The sequence below is a fragment of the Meleagris gallopavo genome, chromosome 5, assembly GCF_905368555.1.
Source record: "Meleagris gallopavo chromosome 5, MGAL_WU_HG_1.1, whole genome shotgun sequence".
NCBI classification, from domain to species: domain Eukaryota; kingdom Metazoa; phylum Chordata; class Aves; order Galliformes; family Phasianidae; genus Meleagris; species Meleagris gallopavo.
This window is the reverse complement of record NC_139408.1, coordinates 43,048,671-43,062,914: the sequence shown is the minus strand read 5'-3', so window position 1 is coordinate 43,062,914 and position 14,244 is coordinate 43,048,671. Positions and strand designations below refer to the sequence as shown.

The 14,244-nt window shown below is 39.9% G+C and overlaps 1 protein-coding gene across 3 annotated transcripts in view; it reads right to left on the bottom strand.

Annotated features, from left to right (window-relative positions):
- Window positions 1-11,806: 11,806 nt before the first annotated feature.
- Window positions 11,807-14,244, bottom strand: part of TTC8 (tetratricopeptide repeat domain 8) — a 36,366-nt gene continuing 33,928 nt past the window's right edge. For all 3 annotated transcript variants that reach the window (XM_010711809.4, XM_019615818.3, XM_085225475.1), the window contains 2 exons: window positions 14,109-14,192; window positions 11,807-12,483 (listed from right to left, as the gene is read on the bottom strand). In XM_010711809.4, coding sequence (XP_010710111.2) covers window positions 12,367-12,483; window positions 14,109-14,192 — 201 coding nt within the window. In that variant the 3' untranslated portion in view covers window positions 11,807-12,366. The remainder of the gene's footprint in view (window positions 12,484-14,108; window positions 14,193-14,244) is intronic.

Below are 14,244 nucleotides of genomic sequence, written 5' to 3'. Positions count from 1 at the left end.
TGGTGGTAAGGGAGTATAAAACCAAAGCTGGAAGACAACCAGACCTCTCTCTGCTTTCTCTTTACAGACTCTGTGCTGTCTTCCTCCCACCATTACAGCCACTGGCTCTCTCATCGTGTTTTTCTGTTGCAAAGTGAGCATTGGCTGCTATTGTGGGCGCACAATGGGGATCCCTGTGGGGTCACCCCACAGTGGCAGCTGCAGAGCCTCTGGGCCAACTGGCTGGCTTCATCCTTAGCTTGTGAACAGGTGCTTGGATTGCTACTGGGCATTTCTGGTCACAAGTACAATGGGGACTAGCCTTCTTCATTCATCCCACAGCAGTCAGCATGCTGCTTACTTCCCTGCCTCATACTCTTCTTACAAAATATGGCTTATGGAGAGCATTCACATTAGCATTATTGCTGTTAAAATGATCTCTGCTACTGATATTTTCCCAGCCCAGGGAGACCAGATAGGCCTTTGTTTCCTGCTCAGCCCTGCCAAACCTGACCTCTGCCTGTGTGAGATCAGTCTACCAACCCCACACCTCAATCCCACTGCAGCCCTATGCACTGCCTCCCCCTCCCCACAAAGGCCCCTACAGATGCTGTGCTTCCACCATGGCACAGCCACGATACCTATCAGGCTCACATCCACTGCAGCTGCTGAGCTTGTGCTCTTTACCACACATCTGCATGGCCATAGCCGCACTGAACTTCTGACCCTTGCCTGGGACTCTGCTGTTCCACTACATACACGTAGATTTAGTTACCGCAGGCTAGAGGCTGCCAGGAAACCCAGCATTACAGTTCTGATTACACTTACGTGGGAGAAAAATACTCTCAAGGCGGCATCTGACATTTTCTTCTTGTTTACATTTGTGTTCTAAGCTTTTTCCTCTTCTTTGATATGTGCTATTTTCCTCTCTCTTATTTGTCATTATGCAGTCATTATGCGAAAGGTGATGTCCCTCGCAGTGATACAGCACGATGCCCCATGGGCTGCATAGGAAATCCCTCCTACAGACAAGGGCAAGAAGAGGAGAAAGAAGAACCAATGATAAATCTGAACAGATAACAGTGAGCATTCAGCAAACAAGAGGGTGCCCCCCTGTAACACAAAATATTTGTTGGTTACATATAGCACAGTGCTCAGTCATGCAGGCTGTGTTAACAGGAGCTCACTAATTCTCTGGGCACATGTCCTAGGAGTTATGGGAGCCTGGAAAGCTGTCTACTGTTGCTTCAGTGCCCCTTTTTTCCACATTTACCTGCAGTGTTGCTCAGAAGGAAGAGCTGTCTTCATGGCTTTATTCAGATAGAAAAGACTCTGTGACTCTTCAGATCATCTCAGATGCCTTGGTCCAAGTGGCCTGGATGCAGGAAAATAAGAGCAACTGCTGTGTTTTATTCCAAGAGAGCTTCTATAATACGAAAAGTGCATCTTTATGAGGAGAGTTAGACCTGCAGAAGGACCCACATTCTTCTCCCCCTCTGGGCTTAGACTCCTGTGGCCATTGCCCCCCCAGCTCTTGTACCAGGCTCAGTGCTGAACGCAGGCTGATGGATCCTCGTTTTTCCCTTGGAGCTGCCAGTGAGAGTACACTTAGATTCTCTTTGACAACAAACCAACAAAATGATTCTTATTGCTATGGAAAGCTCTGGAAGGATAGATCCAGAGTGTGCTGTTTTCACAGTGGCCTGATTTTAGAGGTGGGGCAGACCCAGAGCTTTCTGGGCTTGATGTGGCAGAAGACAGCAGATCATACAAGCCAGGCCATGCCACACACCTCAGCCTCTGAAGTGTGTGCATCTGCAGTGCAGGTCATGCATGGAGCACATCGTTATTTGTTTCTTTTCTGTCTGGAAAAATATTTTCCTTTTATGTAGCTCAGTGTCATCTAAATGAATGTATGATGTCTTTCTGTCATTTTGAAGCACAAGTAGATTCTGCAGACACATAGTGCAGCACATAGCATTCAGTGTTTAAGCTCTCTGAGCTCTATCTGAACACTGGGGTTTTGAAATGAATGCATTATACCACAGAATAAATTCATTGCAGAGAATTATGACTGAATTTGCTAACTGGATTTAACAGATTATGCTTACAAAGTAGCTATTTTGTTTTTTTTTCCTTTCATGACGTATTCCATTTAAACTTGACATCCTTTATTTAACGGAACAGATGTCACAACGTTAATGGCTGAGACGCAATATCTCATTACCTCAAAAAAAACAACCAAAAAAAGCCCACCACCAACAAAAAACTTTACAGCTCATTATCAACTTTCATGAGAGAACTTGCAGACAGAGCAGAAAAGTACAATTGGGTTCAGGAACCTGATGAGGAATACAAAGAAACGTTAAATAAATTATTACCTGTGCATTATTAAAAATAATAGTCACACTTCTATTAGCTCTTCTCACGTAATGAACTCAAAGCTATTCATAATTAATTTCACAACACCCAGTGGGTGAAAGTAACTATACTTCACTGGTGTTATGAGAGAAGTGCTGAGCTATCAGGAAGAGAACTGTTTAAGGTAATTCAGCCTCCCTGAGCTTTCCCAAGGGCATCCAGCAGGTAAGCAATGCAGACAGGCACCCAGCTTGTTTCCCAGCTCTGATCTGGTGGAGCTGGGCCCATCTGCCTGCCCTGGGTTTGGCTGGAGTCTGGCCCATGCTCACCTGCTGCCAGTGATTGCGTGGGATGCAGGCTGTGCATCACAAAATCCTAAGCTGCCGAAAAGATGTCTTACAGTACAACACCATGACAGTGTGCTGAGGTCTCACATCACTTACTCTTGGTGAAGACTGAAAAATTCTTCACAGAAAAGGGAAACAGCAGCCTGCCAGCACACAAACACCGCTTTATGTTGTGGACATGAGTTGGGACTGAGAGCTGCTGTGCCAGGGGTACGCAGGAGGGGCAGGAGGACTTCATCTGCTGCTTAGCCCAGTGGGGAGATTCAAGTTCTACCCCAGACAGTTTTCTAATATGGTATATTCCAGAAAAAAGCGATGACATTTACTGGCATACTGACAGTAACACAGCAGAGTGTTTTATCAGAGCTTAAGTCAACTGTGCAGCTCAGATTACTTCCACTTTCGTAGGCTGGGTGCAGAGTGCTGTGGAAAGCAGTATTTCAGGAAATAGCACAGTGAAAGGGTCTGAGCTGTGCTCACCCAGGAGAGTGTGATTCGCCCTCATTTCCGCTGAGATGCTTGGTTTTGCAAATGGCAGATGTTTCTTTCTCTTAGCTTTCATCCTTATTTTACTTCTTGTCAGAAACTAAGTCAAATTGCACTGTGCGTGTACCACTCCATGACTTTGTTCTTCATCTGGAATTGGCAAATTTTCTGTGAAGCAAAATAGTATTCTTTTGAATTGTCATTTTTTCTCCAGATCAAGGCATGCTGAGGTGGGCACTCTCTGTACCTGCACTCTGCATCACACAGGGAGCAGTGGTGAGGTCCTGCAGGCACAAAATACCAGGTTTGGTTCTGTACTTTAAAAGCTTATCTTTTTTTCCCACCTCCCTAACATTGCCTGCATCATCTACTAATGTTTTAAAGGCACTATGAAATTCTACATTTAAAACACTTCCCCAGAAAGTGGTAGAGAGATAAGTAGGAACAATCTATTCAATTTCACATCTCTGAAAACAAAGCTCCTGGCAAACTACTGTTGTGTTGCTTCCTCCCCATTTTGGTTCTATTTGGGCTTGCAGGGCCTGTACTGGGCCAGACTGCTGCAAGCTGGCTGCTGCACCATGCCTGGCAGCTGCTCTCCTGCGAAGCCCAGGGGTCAGGAAGAGCAGTAGCCACGTTCTCTCCAGCACTCAGATTCTGAGAGCAGTCGTCCTCCTTCAGAAGGTGAAATCCCAACTGCAACAGCAGGTAATCTGCTATTCTTATAATGGCAGAAAGGCTGCCAGGACTCCAGCTGTTGATGGATGAATGAACAGGCTGGCTCTCACGAGGGGCTGTGTATCTTGTAACAGTGAGCTCTGGCCACACTAAATATATGATTTGCTTCCTCAAAGAACCATCCTTTTCATGGAAAATATTTTGCTAATTCTTGCCCTGTGGCCTTCTACTGATTTAGAGTGTATGTATGCTACAGGGACTACCTCAGAAAATGGTCTCTGTGAAGATTTAACAGCTATTATGATGTTCTTAATAACGCAGTGAACAGCAGACTCTTATCTCTGTGTGTGAATGAGCATGAAGAGAGGAAATCTGTGATGAGCAATGGCTGTATGAATAATTTATTTGACATAAAACTATTTTGTATCTTGACAAATATCTTGTATCCCTGTGATACCGGCAACTCCTGAGGCAGCTCAGTTTGCCTCCAGGGCAATGCGGGTTTTTGTTATCTTCATTTCTCATGCAGACTTATTTACTCTTAGATATCAGAATTCATAATTAAGTTCCAGGAGTTTTCTGACTCTACCAGCAATTACTTTGCCACTATGCACTGCACATTTGCAGAATGAACAGCAGACATTTCATTCTGTATTTCATGGGAAAAATATGGCTAGGAAACACTGATGCTTTTGAGAAGGAACTGAATGGATGTAAGATCTGAACAATAGAATTATATGCAGGTTTGGCAGCAAATTGCATTTTTACCAAGTTATGGTAAATGCCATTAGGATTAGAAGGGAAATATTTTCTGGAAAAAAAAAAAAAAAAGAAAGAAAGGAAAGGAAATGGAAAAGGAAGGAAAGGTTACCTCAACTTTTCTCTAGTTAGAAGATGCTGTTCAAAAGAGATGTTTTTATACCATCAGGGAGCCATGCAGGGTTTATGCAGATTTGACATTTTCTTCTTCTCTGTTTGCACTTGGAGCCCAGGGTGAGCAGTCGCCTTTTTGTTTGCTGTCGCTAAATATCTGTCTAGGCAGCTGCTCACTCAGGTTCCACACGCACACAAAGTGGTGATGCTCTCCTGCTCCGTTCTATAGGAAGGCTATATAAACAGGAGGGACATCAATTTTTTATGTGGGTAGACAGCGAGAAGACAAAGCGGAATGGTTTTAAAGTAAAGGAGGAGATATTTAGGTAAGATGTCAGGAGGAAGTTTTTCAATGAGAAGCTGGTGAGGTGCTGGAACAAGGTGCCCCAAGAGGCTGTGGATGCTCCATCCCTGGAGCTGTTCAGGGCCAGGTTGGATGGGGCCCTGGGCACCTTGATCTTGTACTGGATCTAGCAATTGGCAACCCTGCCCATGGCAGAGGGGTTGGAACTTGATGATCTTTGAGGTCCTTTCCAGCCCAAACCATTCTATGACTCTTGTCTGAGGAATGTTTTTATTTGAGTAAAAGCAGGCTGATGCCTTCTACAGCTGCAGGAGTGAAGAAAGGCTTTTGGGGTCATACAGGCAAAATTGCCTGGAAACAGAACATGAAGTCACCAAGCAGACAAAGTGTGGCAAGATGAACACATCCTGAGAAAAAAGATAAAACTAGGTCACAAAACTGAAGGAGGAGGAGAAACCATGCTTGCTATTCATTAGTGATACTTAGGTTGTTTTGTAACACAGATCAGAAATGATTTCTATTTCCAGCCTGCTTTAAAGAAAGCAACCTGACTTTTGCAACTCTTATTCTAGAAGCCAAAGGTATTTCTTACTTCAGCTGCCTGCTAGCTAATCAGGCAGGAAAGTGTTAATGCTCCCTTTTAGCCCCACTGGTAGCTCTGGTAGCACCTGGGCCTTCCAGGGGTCAGCCATGAAAGATAGGGATGGCCTTCTGGGCTTCCAGGAGCCACAAGAAGCTTTGGGGCACCAAGATCTTCTCAGCAATGTTTTTCTAAAGGTAAGATAAACTTTAAAACAACCGCCTGGACCATTCTTGGTTTATTGTGTTTTTTATTGAGTGTATGTTTAGGTGTTGTAGCTGTTATATTTGTGCCAATGTTTGTGTATGTAGTAGAGCAGCTGGGAGCACTGTAGTGTGGTTTCTCCTTGCCTATTGAGGAGTGTTCACTATGAGTGCTCCTATTCCTCAGTGGGTAAGAGGTGCATTCACGTCTACTGCTTCTATGCTATAAGCAGTTCCATCACATTAGTAGTGACAAAAATACTGGTTAAAAAATCTTCTAAAATCAGGATTAGGGGAAAAAAATGTTGTTCTACCGGTATAATCGACTGATGGGAAGAGCGTTGCTGATTACTTGCTTTCTCTTATATAAGGGAGGAAGAAGAGGGAAAGCATTTATCTTTCCTGTCTGTTGCTCCTTTACTGTGGTGCAACACATAAACGTTAAACTCGGTCTGCCTGGTGATAGGATCTCCTAAAGCAGAAGAACAATATTATGACATGACAGAGTCTAGCTTCAATTTTCAAACATGCATGGCTACAAAGACAAGAATTGTGTTGTTCTCAGGAAGGTGGCAATTTGATGTTTCCCTCTGCTTTGTGGAGCCCTTAAAGACCAGCAGTTTTATGGTATGCCACAAACAATTTGAGCACTGTGAAAATACCTGTTGTGGTGTTTTAAACCTGAGTGAAAGTGAGCCTCCCATAGGGGGAAGGAGAAATTATTTATAGCATGTACAACTTAGAGTCACATGTAGCACGAGCAGTTGTTTCCTCAGGGTGCTTGAAAAGACTTGTGTACTTGTGTGGGCAAAGCTTGTCTGTTTGCATGTGGTTATAAACATGTTAATATGCTGCAGCAGAACTTGATCTTTGCAAAGCCTGCTATGTTACTGGGTGAAAGTCTCTAAGAGACTCAGAGGTGTCTTAGAATAACATGAGAGTATTGCTTCCTGTCTAAATGATACTTTGCAGGTCTTCTCATGCTCTTTGTTCAGGAGACTTGTGCCTGAAGTATCTTCCATTTGTCTAGAAATGAGAGATGTTTTGACAGAAAGGAATTTGCTTACAATCTGTGGCAGTTGACATAACACGACTGACTTATGTTGCAGCACAGTTGGGTCCAGCGAGATAAAGTGATGTGAAGTTACAGGTGATGATGACTTAAGTCAGGGTGTGCACCAAGGCAGAAAAGACAGTGTGTTCTTGTTTTTTGTTTATTTGCTTGCTTGCTTGTTTTGGAGATTTGGAAGCGTATGAAGCTTCAGCTGAATTACTACCTGTTGGACATTGATTCTGAGAGTCTTACCACATCATGCCAGAGTGCTGAGTACTTCTGAGTTTTGGTTGTAATTGCTTAAAAATAGACCAGTGTGACAAATAAACAGATCTGCTAATAAAGATTAAGAAAAAAGAAAAAAAAATTGTCATAGATGTTACTGCAAAGTGCAAGTGACCTAGGTCACTTATGATCATGAGTAGTCATGCTATAGTTATTTACTATTATTTTAAGTATATTTTGTAAATATTCTCATATTCCTGAATAACTCTACCTCACATTCCAGCCACCTTTTCCAGTGTTCAGTTCCAGTCTAAGGAACTTTGGAGAGTTATTTTTTTTGGTGCCTACAGCTACTGTCTAATTTGAACAAGGCACAGGCTATTTGTGGATATCTTATACATATACAGCAATGTTATCCCTGTACTACACTGCAGAGGTTTTTGGTATACAACCTTGGCATGGCATGGGGTCTTCTGCTTATCAGCCTGCCTTTTTAGGATTTATGTCAAATTTCAAATCTTGCATTCATCCTATTAGCTATAGTTTAATACCATAATAAATAAATACTTGGGAATGGTATTGAGCTTCTACCTTAGACACTCAAAGATTACAGGCAGAAGTCAGAAGCTTTTGAAGTTTTTCTACTGGCCCTTCCACAATGGTATCTCTGGAGTAACTAATAATTAAATCCTTGGAAACTAGGACAGAAACATGCATTTGTTTTTCTTCCACCAACTAAAGCAGAGTCAGTGACCATATATTTTTAGAAGAATAGAGTTCTGTCTGAACCCCTGTACTCTTGAATGATGATTGCTCAAAGTAATCAAAGTAATAGTCTTAGGATATGTTCCTAAATTTGCTTTTCTGTACTATCTCATATACAAACAAAGCAGAATCTCTTGACCCTTGATTAGAATAGTCTAAATCTACTGTATATAAGGCTTAATTAGATAACAACTTTAACGGCTATAAAGGAGCTATAAAAATATAGAACTGTTAGCAGTGTAAAATAATACTAAGGCTAATACATAAAATCTCCACTATTTAATAAGATGAAATTGCTACAATAAGCTGAAAATGAGATGATATCGCTAGGGTTGTCTCCTTCTTTAGACCAAATTTCATGGCTTGTAATGAGTTTGCCATTTCCACTATGCTTAGCAAAGTTTGTGTCCTGCTGTTTCTTTTTGCATCTTATTTCTTATGGCTTTAAGACCTATTTTTGAAGAAATATAGTTGGTTTCACAGGCAATATCTGTGAAAAAGGAAATGGAGAAAAACTGCATCTGTGTATGTGCTGATATGTTCATGTATACAATTTTACATAAAACTCATAGTGCTGGTAACAGAGTACTTTATAATAAACTCAGTGATTTGAAGTAATTTTTTAGACATATTCTTCACGGACCTACTATCTACCTAGAAAGTCTTTATGAAGTAAACCTTCATGACTTCTTTGTAAACTAAACAGAAGAAGGGAGAAGGTGGTGTACTATGCAGTTGCTATAACCAGTAGAAGGGAGAAGGTAAATATACTGATATGGATTATTCAGTTAACTCAGAATAATTCAGAGTGTGTTTATTTGATAGCTTTGCTACTGAATTCCTTTTTCCCACATTCAACCTGTTTACAAATACTTCCGAATGTTTGTAGCTTCTGAGCGCTCCTAAACTCTGAAACTGTAAATAGGAAAAGTAATAACACGGCTATCTTATCAGCATAGGAATTTTAATTCTCTTGGAGAGTATCTAGATATGGATGTTATCTGTCTGAATCTGAGTATCAGAGTTCGGCTTTTGCTTCATTCATCTTCTAAATCACAAAGAAATACCTAGTTTTTATTTCAAGAGAAAAGGGCATTTTCTATTCTACATCTAATTTCTGCTCACTTCTTTTTTTTTTTTTTTTTTTTTTTTTCCTAGTGATGGCTGAGATATCAGTAAAATATTACTCCAGCCAGCAGAGCTCAGCAGTGCAGAATTTCATGTGTACACATTCATCTGCAGGGAATTGTAAGTTCACAACAGTACTAAACTTTTAATAAATTCCAGCAACCAGAAAAATTGTGTGAACTAACTTTGTCCAGATCCTCTGAGGAAAGTTCACCCCTTAATCGATTCCACAGTGGTTTTGTATCTCATGTTGTGTATTATATAGTGTGTTTGCACAGTCCCATCTGAAAGCATGGTAAATGGCAATTCTGAGCTTGGAATGAGGCAGAACAGGGTGGCATCTCACCAAGTCTTTTACTCAGCTTATTCAGTGTCCTGGTAGGCATCTGCTTTTTCCCTACACTTACCTTGAAATGATTTTTGACCTGCATTTCAGTCTGTCCTGTTTGGTCTTTGCTCAAGGGGCAAAGCTGATACCTGCCAGTAAATTTTCATGGCAACTGTTTCTTGCTGTTTGGATAGATGATACATGTCCTAGTTTTGACAAGTAGGTTGGTACGAGAGATTCTTCCAAGCTCTGTATTTTTTGCTGCCCATGCTAGGAAAACAAGTTATTTGGTCAAAAATAACTGTCACAGATGGCATTCACACACATTAGCATCGCTGGGGAAGGCAAAATAGCTGTGGTCCTACTGGTGTCAGGACATGAGGAGTAGCCACTGGGCGAGGGGTGGGTGAAAGAGAGCAGACAAATGAACACGCAGTCACCCGTTAGAAGGAGGACAAACATACAGTAGTGGGAAGTACCTTTCACAGAAGGTACCATAGCTTTTTTACATCAAAACTTGATGCTGCTCTGGCAGGTAATCACTAAATACTTACCAATTGGGTTCATTAAAAAGAACAACTGGATTAGAAAATTTGGCCCAGGTAGTATCAGAGATCTGAGTGACCCAAATCTCTAGCCTACAAAAAGAGGAAGCAATCAAAAGGAAAAGGAGAGAGAGAGAAAGCATGATAATTATTCAAAGTTTTAGAGTGACTGAACTGGCATGAATTGGCAAACTGCTCTTATCCTTTCCAATGTCATCTGAGACTGCTTTTTGCAGACAAAATGATCCACATTTCAACCAGTTTTGTGACTGCTGCTTTAGCTTTGACATCCTGCAGAACAATCAAAATCCATTAATAAAACTATTCCTTCATTATGGACTTCTAAGTGGATTCATCCATCAGAAAGATTCCAGTAACAGAGCTTGTCTAGAGACCAACTGGAATTGGTGTTAGCAACCATAAGCTATGCAAACCTTTACTGTAGGGAGGTAGAAAACTTTAAGCCCTCCCATCAATCTGCTTTAGCGGTTTCATTCCAGACAACACTGCTGTGGACATCATCTCCCCTGTAGATTGAAAAATTGTGTTGTTTTCTTACATTCCAGTTTTTTGTTTTTTTTTTTAACTCCCAAGGGGCCTTATGAATGCTGGCTTGACACAGCTGGCGCTGTGCTACAGGTTAGATGAAAAATGATTGTGTTACAAAAATGCTGCCTACAATATTAAGGTCACACCATCCTAACTTGATTCTACCACAGAGATGAATACAGATTCTGATGCACTGTGCTATGCTGTGTCGTACTAAATTAACTGAGGGCAGTTTGCCCCAGGGCCTGCCAATTCATCTGTTCATCAGAGCTGGCGCTGAATTAACATAAAACAAAATCGAAAGATTCTTCCACAACAAACAGCCTGCTCATTCATCTGTTGTTTCACTGCAGTGCTGTTCTTGTTACCATATTTGATTTAATCTGTACACGTGCTAGTTGTGGAAAAAATAATAAAAATACTGTCATGCACTTGCTTTGGGGTATGAAAGGACAACAAAAGAAATAGCTGCTGTCTTTCGGGGCCATCAAAACACACCATGTAAGGTGTATTTGGAAGGATTTGCAAATGCTGTACATTAAGGAGCTAAAAAGGTTTTAATCCTTACTTAGAAGTGCGTGCATTTTAAATTAATTTACAAAAGAATCTTGTGCCATGTATTCCTTATCATATATTAGCCTTTTCCCTTTCAAAATCCAGTACTTTGGATTGATATCAAGAGAATAATGATATCAGATCTATGTTCTGAGGAGCTCTATTTGCTAAAATGAAGAGGTATTCAGTGCATCAATTTGAGTAGCGATCACAGTAGGTGGGATCATACAAGCACTTATGAGGAACAAGTGAACTGTCACACGGTGGATTAAAAATTGAATTTCTATTACTAGTTTCAGTTCCAGTTCATGTAGAAATAATCTTATTTTACTCTGCAATTTTAAAAATACTTTGAATTAATAATATGACATTCAAAAATTCTCAACCGTTGTATTTAAATTGCTAAGACAAACATTTTCTTTTCTGATAGCTTTGTAAGTTTAGCACTGTCAACTGGAAAGACCTAAGTACAGTCGATCAAAGGATGGAAGTTCCTTATAAATTCTTCCTCTTTAGCAAAAAGTAAAATCTTATTTAAATAATGACAAGTGGCAACTAAGGTTCTGTTTTAATTGGCTTGTGAGAATATTCTGACAGCACCAGGGTAGGGAGAGCACAGGTAACCACCCAATCAATGTTTTGTTCCCAACTGTTAATATGCACTTAGCAAGGTTCTTACATATCTTTTTCCCTCACTAAAATGAAGATTAAGCTCTCTTCTAGGTAGAGAGGAATACCTATTTTGCTTAGTACCACTTCTGCTGTATTTCAGCTCCTTTACAGCCTCTGACTCTTACTTTCAAGGTAATGAGGATGTAATTCTAACTGACGTAAGTAAAAGCGACAAACCATAGAAACTGGAATTTATTTAATTCATGAAGTACAACAAGGAATATAAGAACTTCTGTTTTGTCTCCATTCCAAAAAACACAATTTTGCTTACCGTAGGTTTAAAACTTAACATGCAGTAAGAAAGTATAGAAGGTGTACTATCAAAACCAAGTCTGGAGACTAGTTATGAAGCATTCTTATTCTGTGAGGCTCAACAGATTGTCACACAAGAATATATAAAAACTTTTTTTTTTTCTGCAGAAAAGTCAGAAAAATATCTTCAGAAATGTTTATTAACATTAAATACATACTTATTTGTTAATAGCTAACTATTTGAAAATTTTCATACTGGCAACATCCTGCCACTTCTGTATTCTTGGTTGTATGTAAGTGAAACATGTTTTCTAGCTGTGTTTTAAGATAACAGAAGCTAATACAGACTCCCAAACCTTTCCTGCTACTCTAAGTAGCATAGTGTTTGCAACAGGAATGGATTAAGTACAGTTTACCGACTCTGAATAAATCTATGTTCTAGAGAACTTTAAGCAGATTTTACACGTTCAAAAAATACGTTATCAGAGCATAGCAAAGCGCTCTTTTAGTTGTTTGATGAGGAGTTGTGTATCAACGTGGCCTGGAAATGCTTCCTCTGACTTTTGAGCAGCCATGTAACTCCTCTGAAAATCTCCAATCTGTAAGATACACAAAATAATTTTGTAAATACAAGCACGACAACATTTGCATCATCCATTTTGTGCAGTACATTTCTAATAGTCACAAATGTTTAAATGTAATCAGCTACGTTGGTCCTTAGTATGACCTCATACTTACTACAAGGGGTGACGAGAAAAAAGACAGAAGTGTCATTTATTTATTTACTTTTAATGGGAGAGGTGCATGAAAACAATAACTTCATATCCTACCTGACTTGGAGGAAAGACAACAGGGTACGCTATGCTCACTACTTAAAGTGAGAAGGAATAAAAAGGGGAAGATCTGATTTTAAATTTCGTTGAAGTACTGTCTTATAAATAGAGAAGGGAGAGAGCCAATCTGGCACCTGCAAGGGTCACAACCCCGTGCGACTTCCTGCTTCCTCACAGAGAAACAGGGATAAGATCAGAGAACTAATTAGGTGTATGTTATCCTTCGCTGTTTTTAGAACTATGTTTGCACACAGTTTCCAACTTTTCTTTTTTTTTTTTTTCCCAAATAGCCAGCAGTTTTTTGGATGAGGGAAGTGCATGTAAGGACAGCATCTTAGAAAGGAAGTTCAGAAAAAAACAAACAAACAACAAATGTTTGGGATCCCATCTAGAAAAAGTGATAGCTTCTGGATGGGAAGTGAGAGCTTCGTTTCCTGTGTGTCAGTCTACACACAGCTTTGGTACATCAGTAATTCTCTGAAGAGAAGAAAAACAGTCCAGGCCAGAGATTTCTGTCTTGTAAACCATCCCTTACACTGGATCTGTTATTGCACTTCATTAACAGCTAGATGATCTTGCCATCTGTCTCCTCCTACAACCAATGCAGTTCTTCTGGGCAAAAAAAATATGTAACGATGTTTGCAAACTAGGATTTACTCCTTAATTAGTAATTATAGAATGCAATTATTATAAAGTCTTCCATTTCACAATGAAGATATGTTTATAAATTAATGAGTTATCCTCTCCTTGATGCGCGTACTTAAGTATCTGTAGGAGTTGTGCTGCTACACAAATGGACTCATAACAGAATCTTAAAGTTGTAGGCTCCAGCCAAGGAGTACTTTTTTTTCCAATTTTAGGAAATTTTGGGACAAGTTTCTCTTTATAGGTGGTACTGTCAGATACTGTTAATTCAGTGTCTGAGACCTCACTATGAATAAAATATCAGCACACAAAATTCAGTGGTCATAAATCTGAAGAACAGACATTCCATTTGAGATCACTAAAATAGGAGTTTAATAACCAGTATTCTTTCAATAATTACTGATGAATCATTTGATACTATATCAGTTCACATTCTGAAAAAGTCATTGACTGTAAAGACATGGAATTATTAATGGATCATTCATCTTCCAAACGTATTTGTAGAATTACAGTTACTCTGTAGCTAGTTGGCTACTCTTGACAGCAAATATCTGAACGACTGCTTTTACACAAACCTTCTGGGTATTAAAATGAAAATGTAACTTAAGTTTTATCTTGAGGTTATGCATTTTGTTTTTTTTTTTTTATCCTACCTATTTAGAAAGAAAAATAAAGTACTAACAATAAAAAAACCCTAGCCCAGAAAGGTTCAATTTTTAGATTTTAAGGATAGGATAGAGTCTTACCTTCTCTGAGAGTATTGCAAAATTAAAGTGGGGCTCATACATATGAGGTGCTAAATAAGAAGCAGTCTGCAGCAAAGCTCTTGCCTGGGTACAGAAAGAAACAAAAATGTTAAAAAAATCTGTGAGGGAAGGGAGG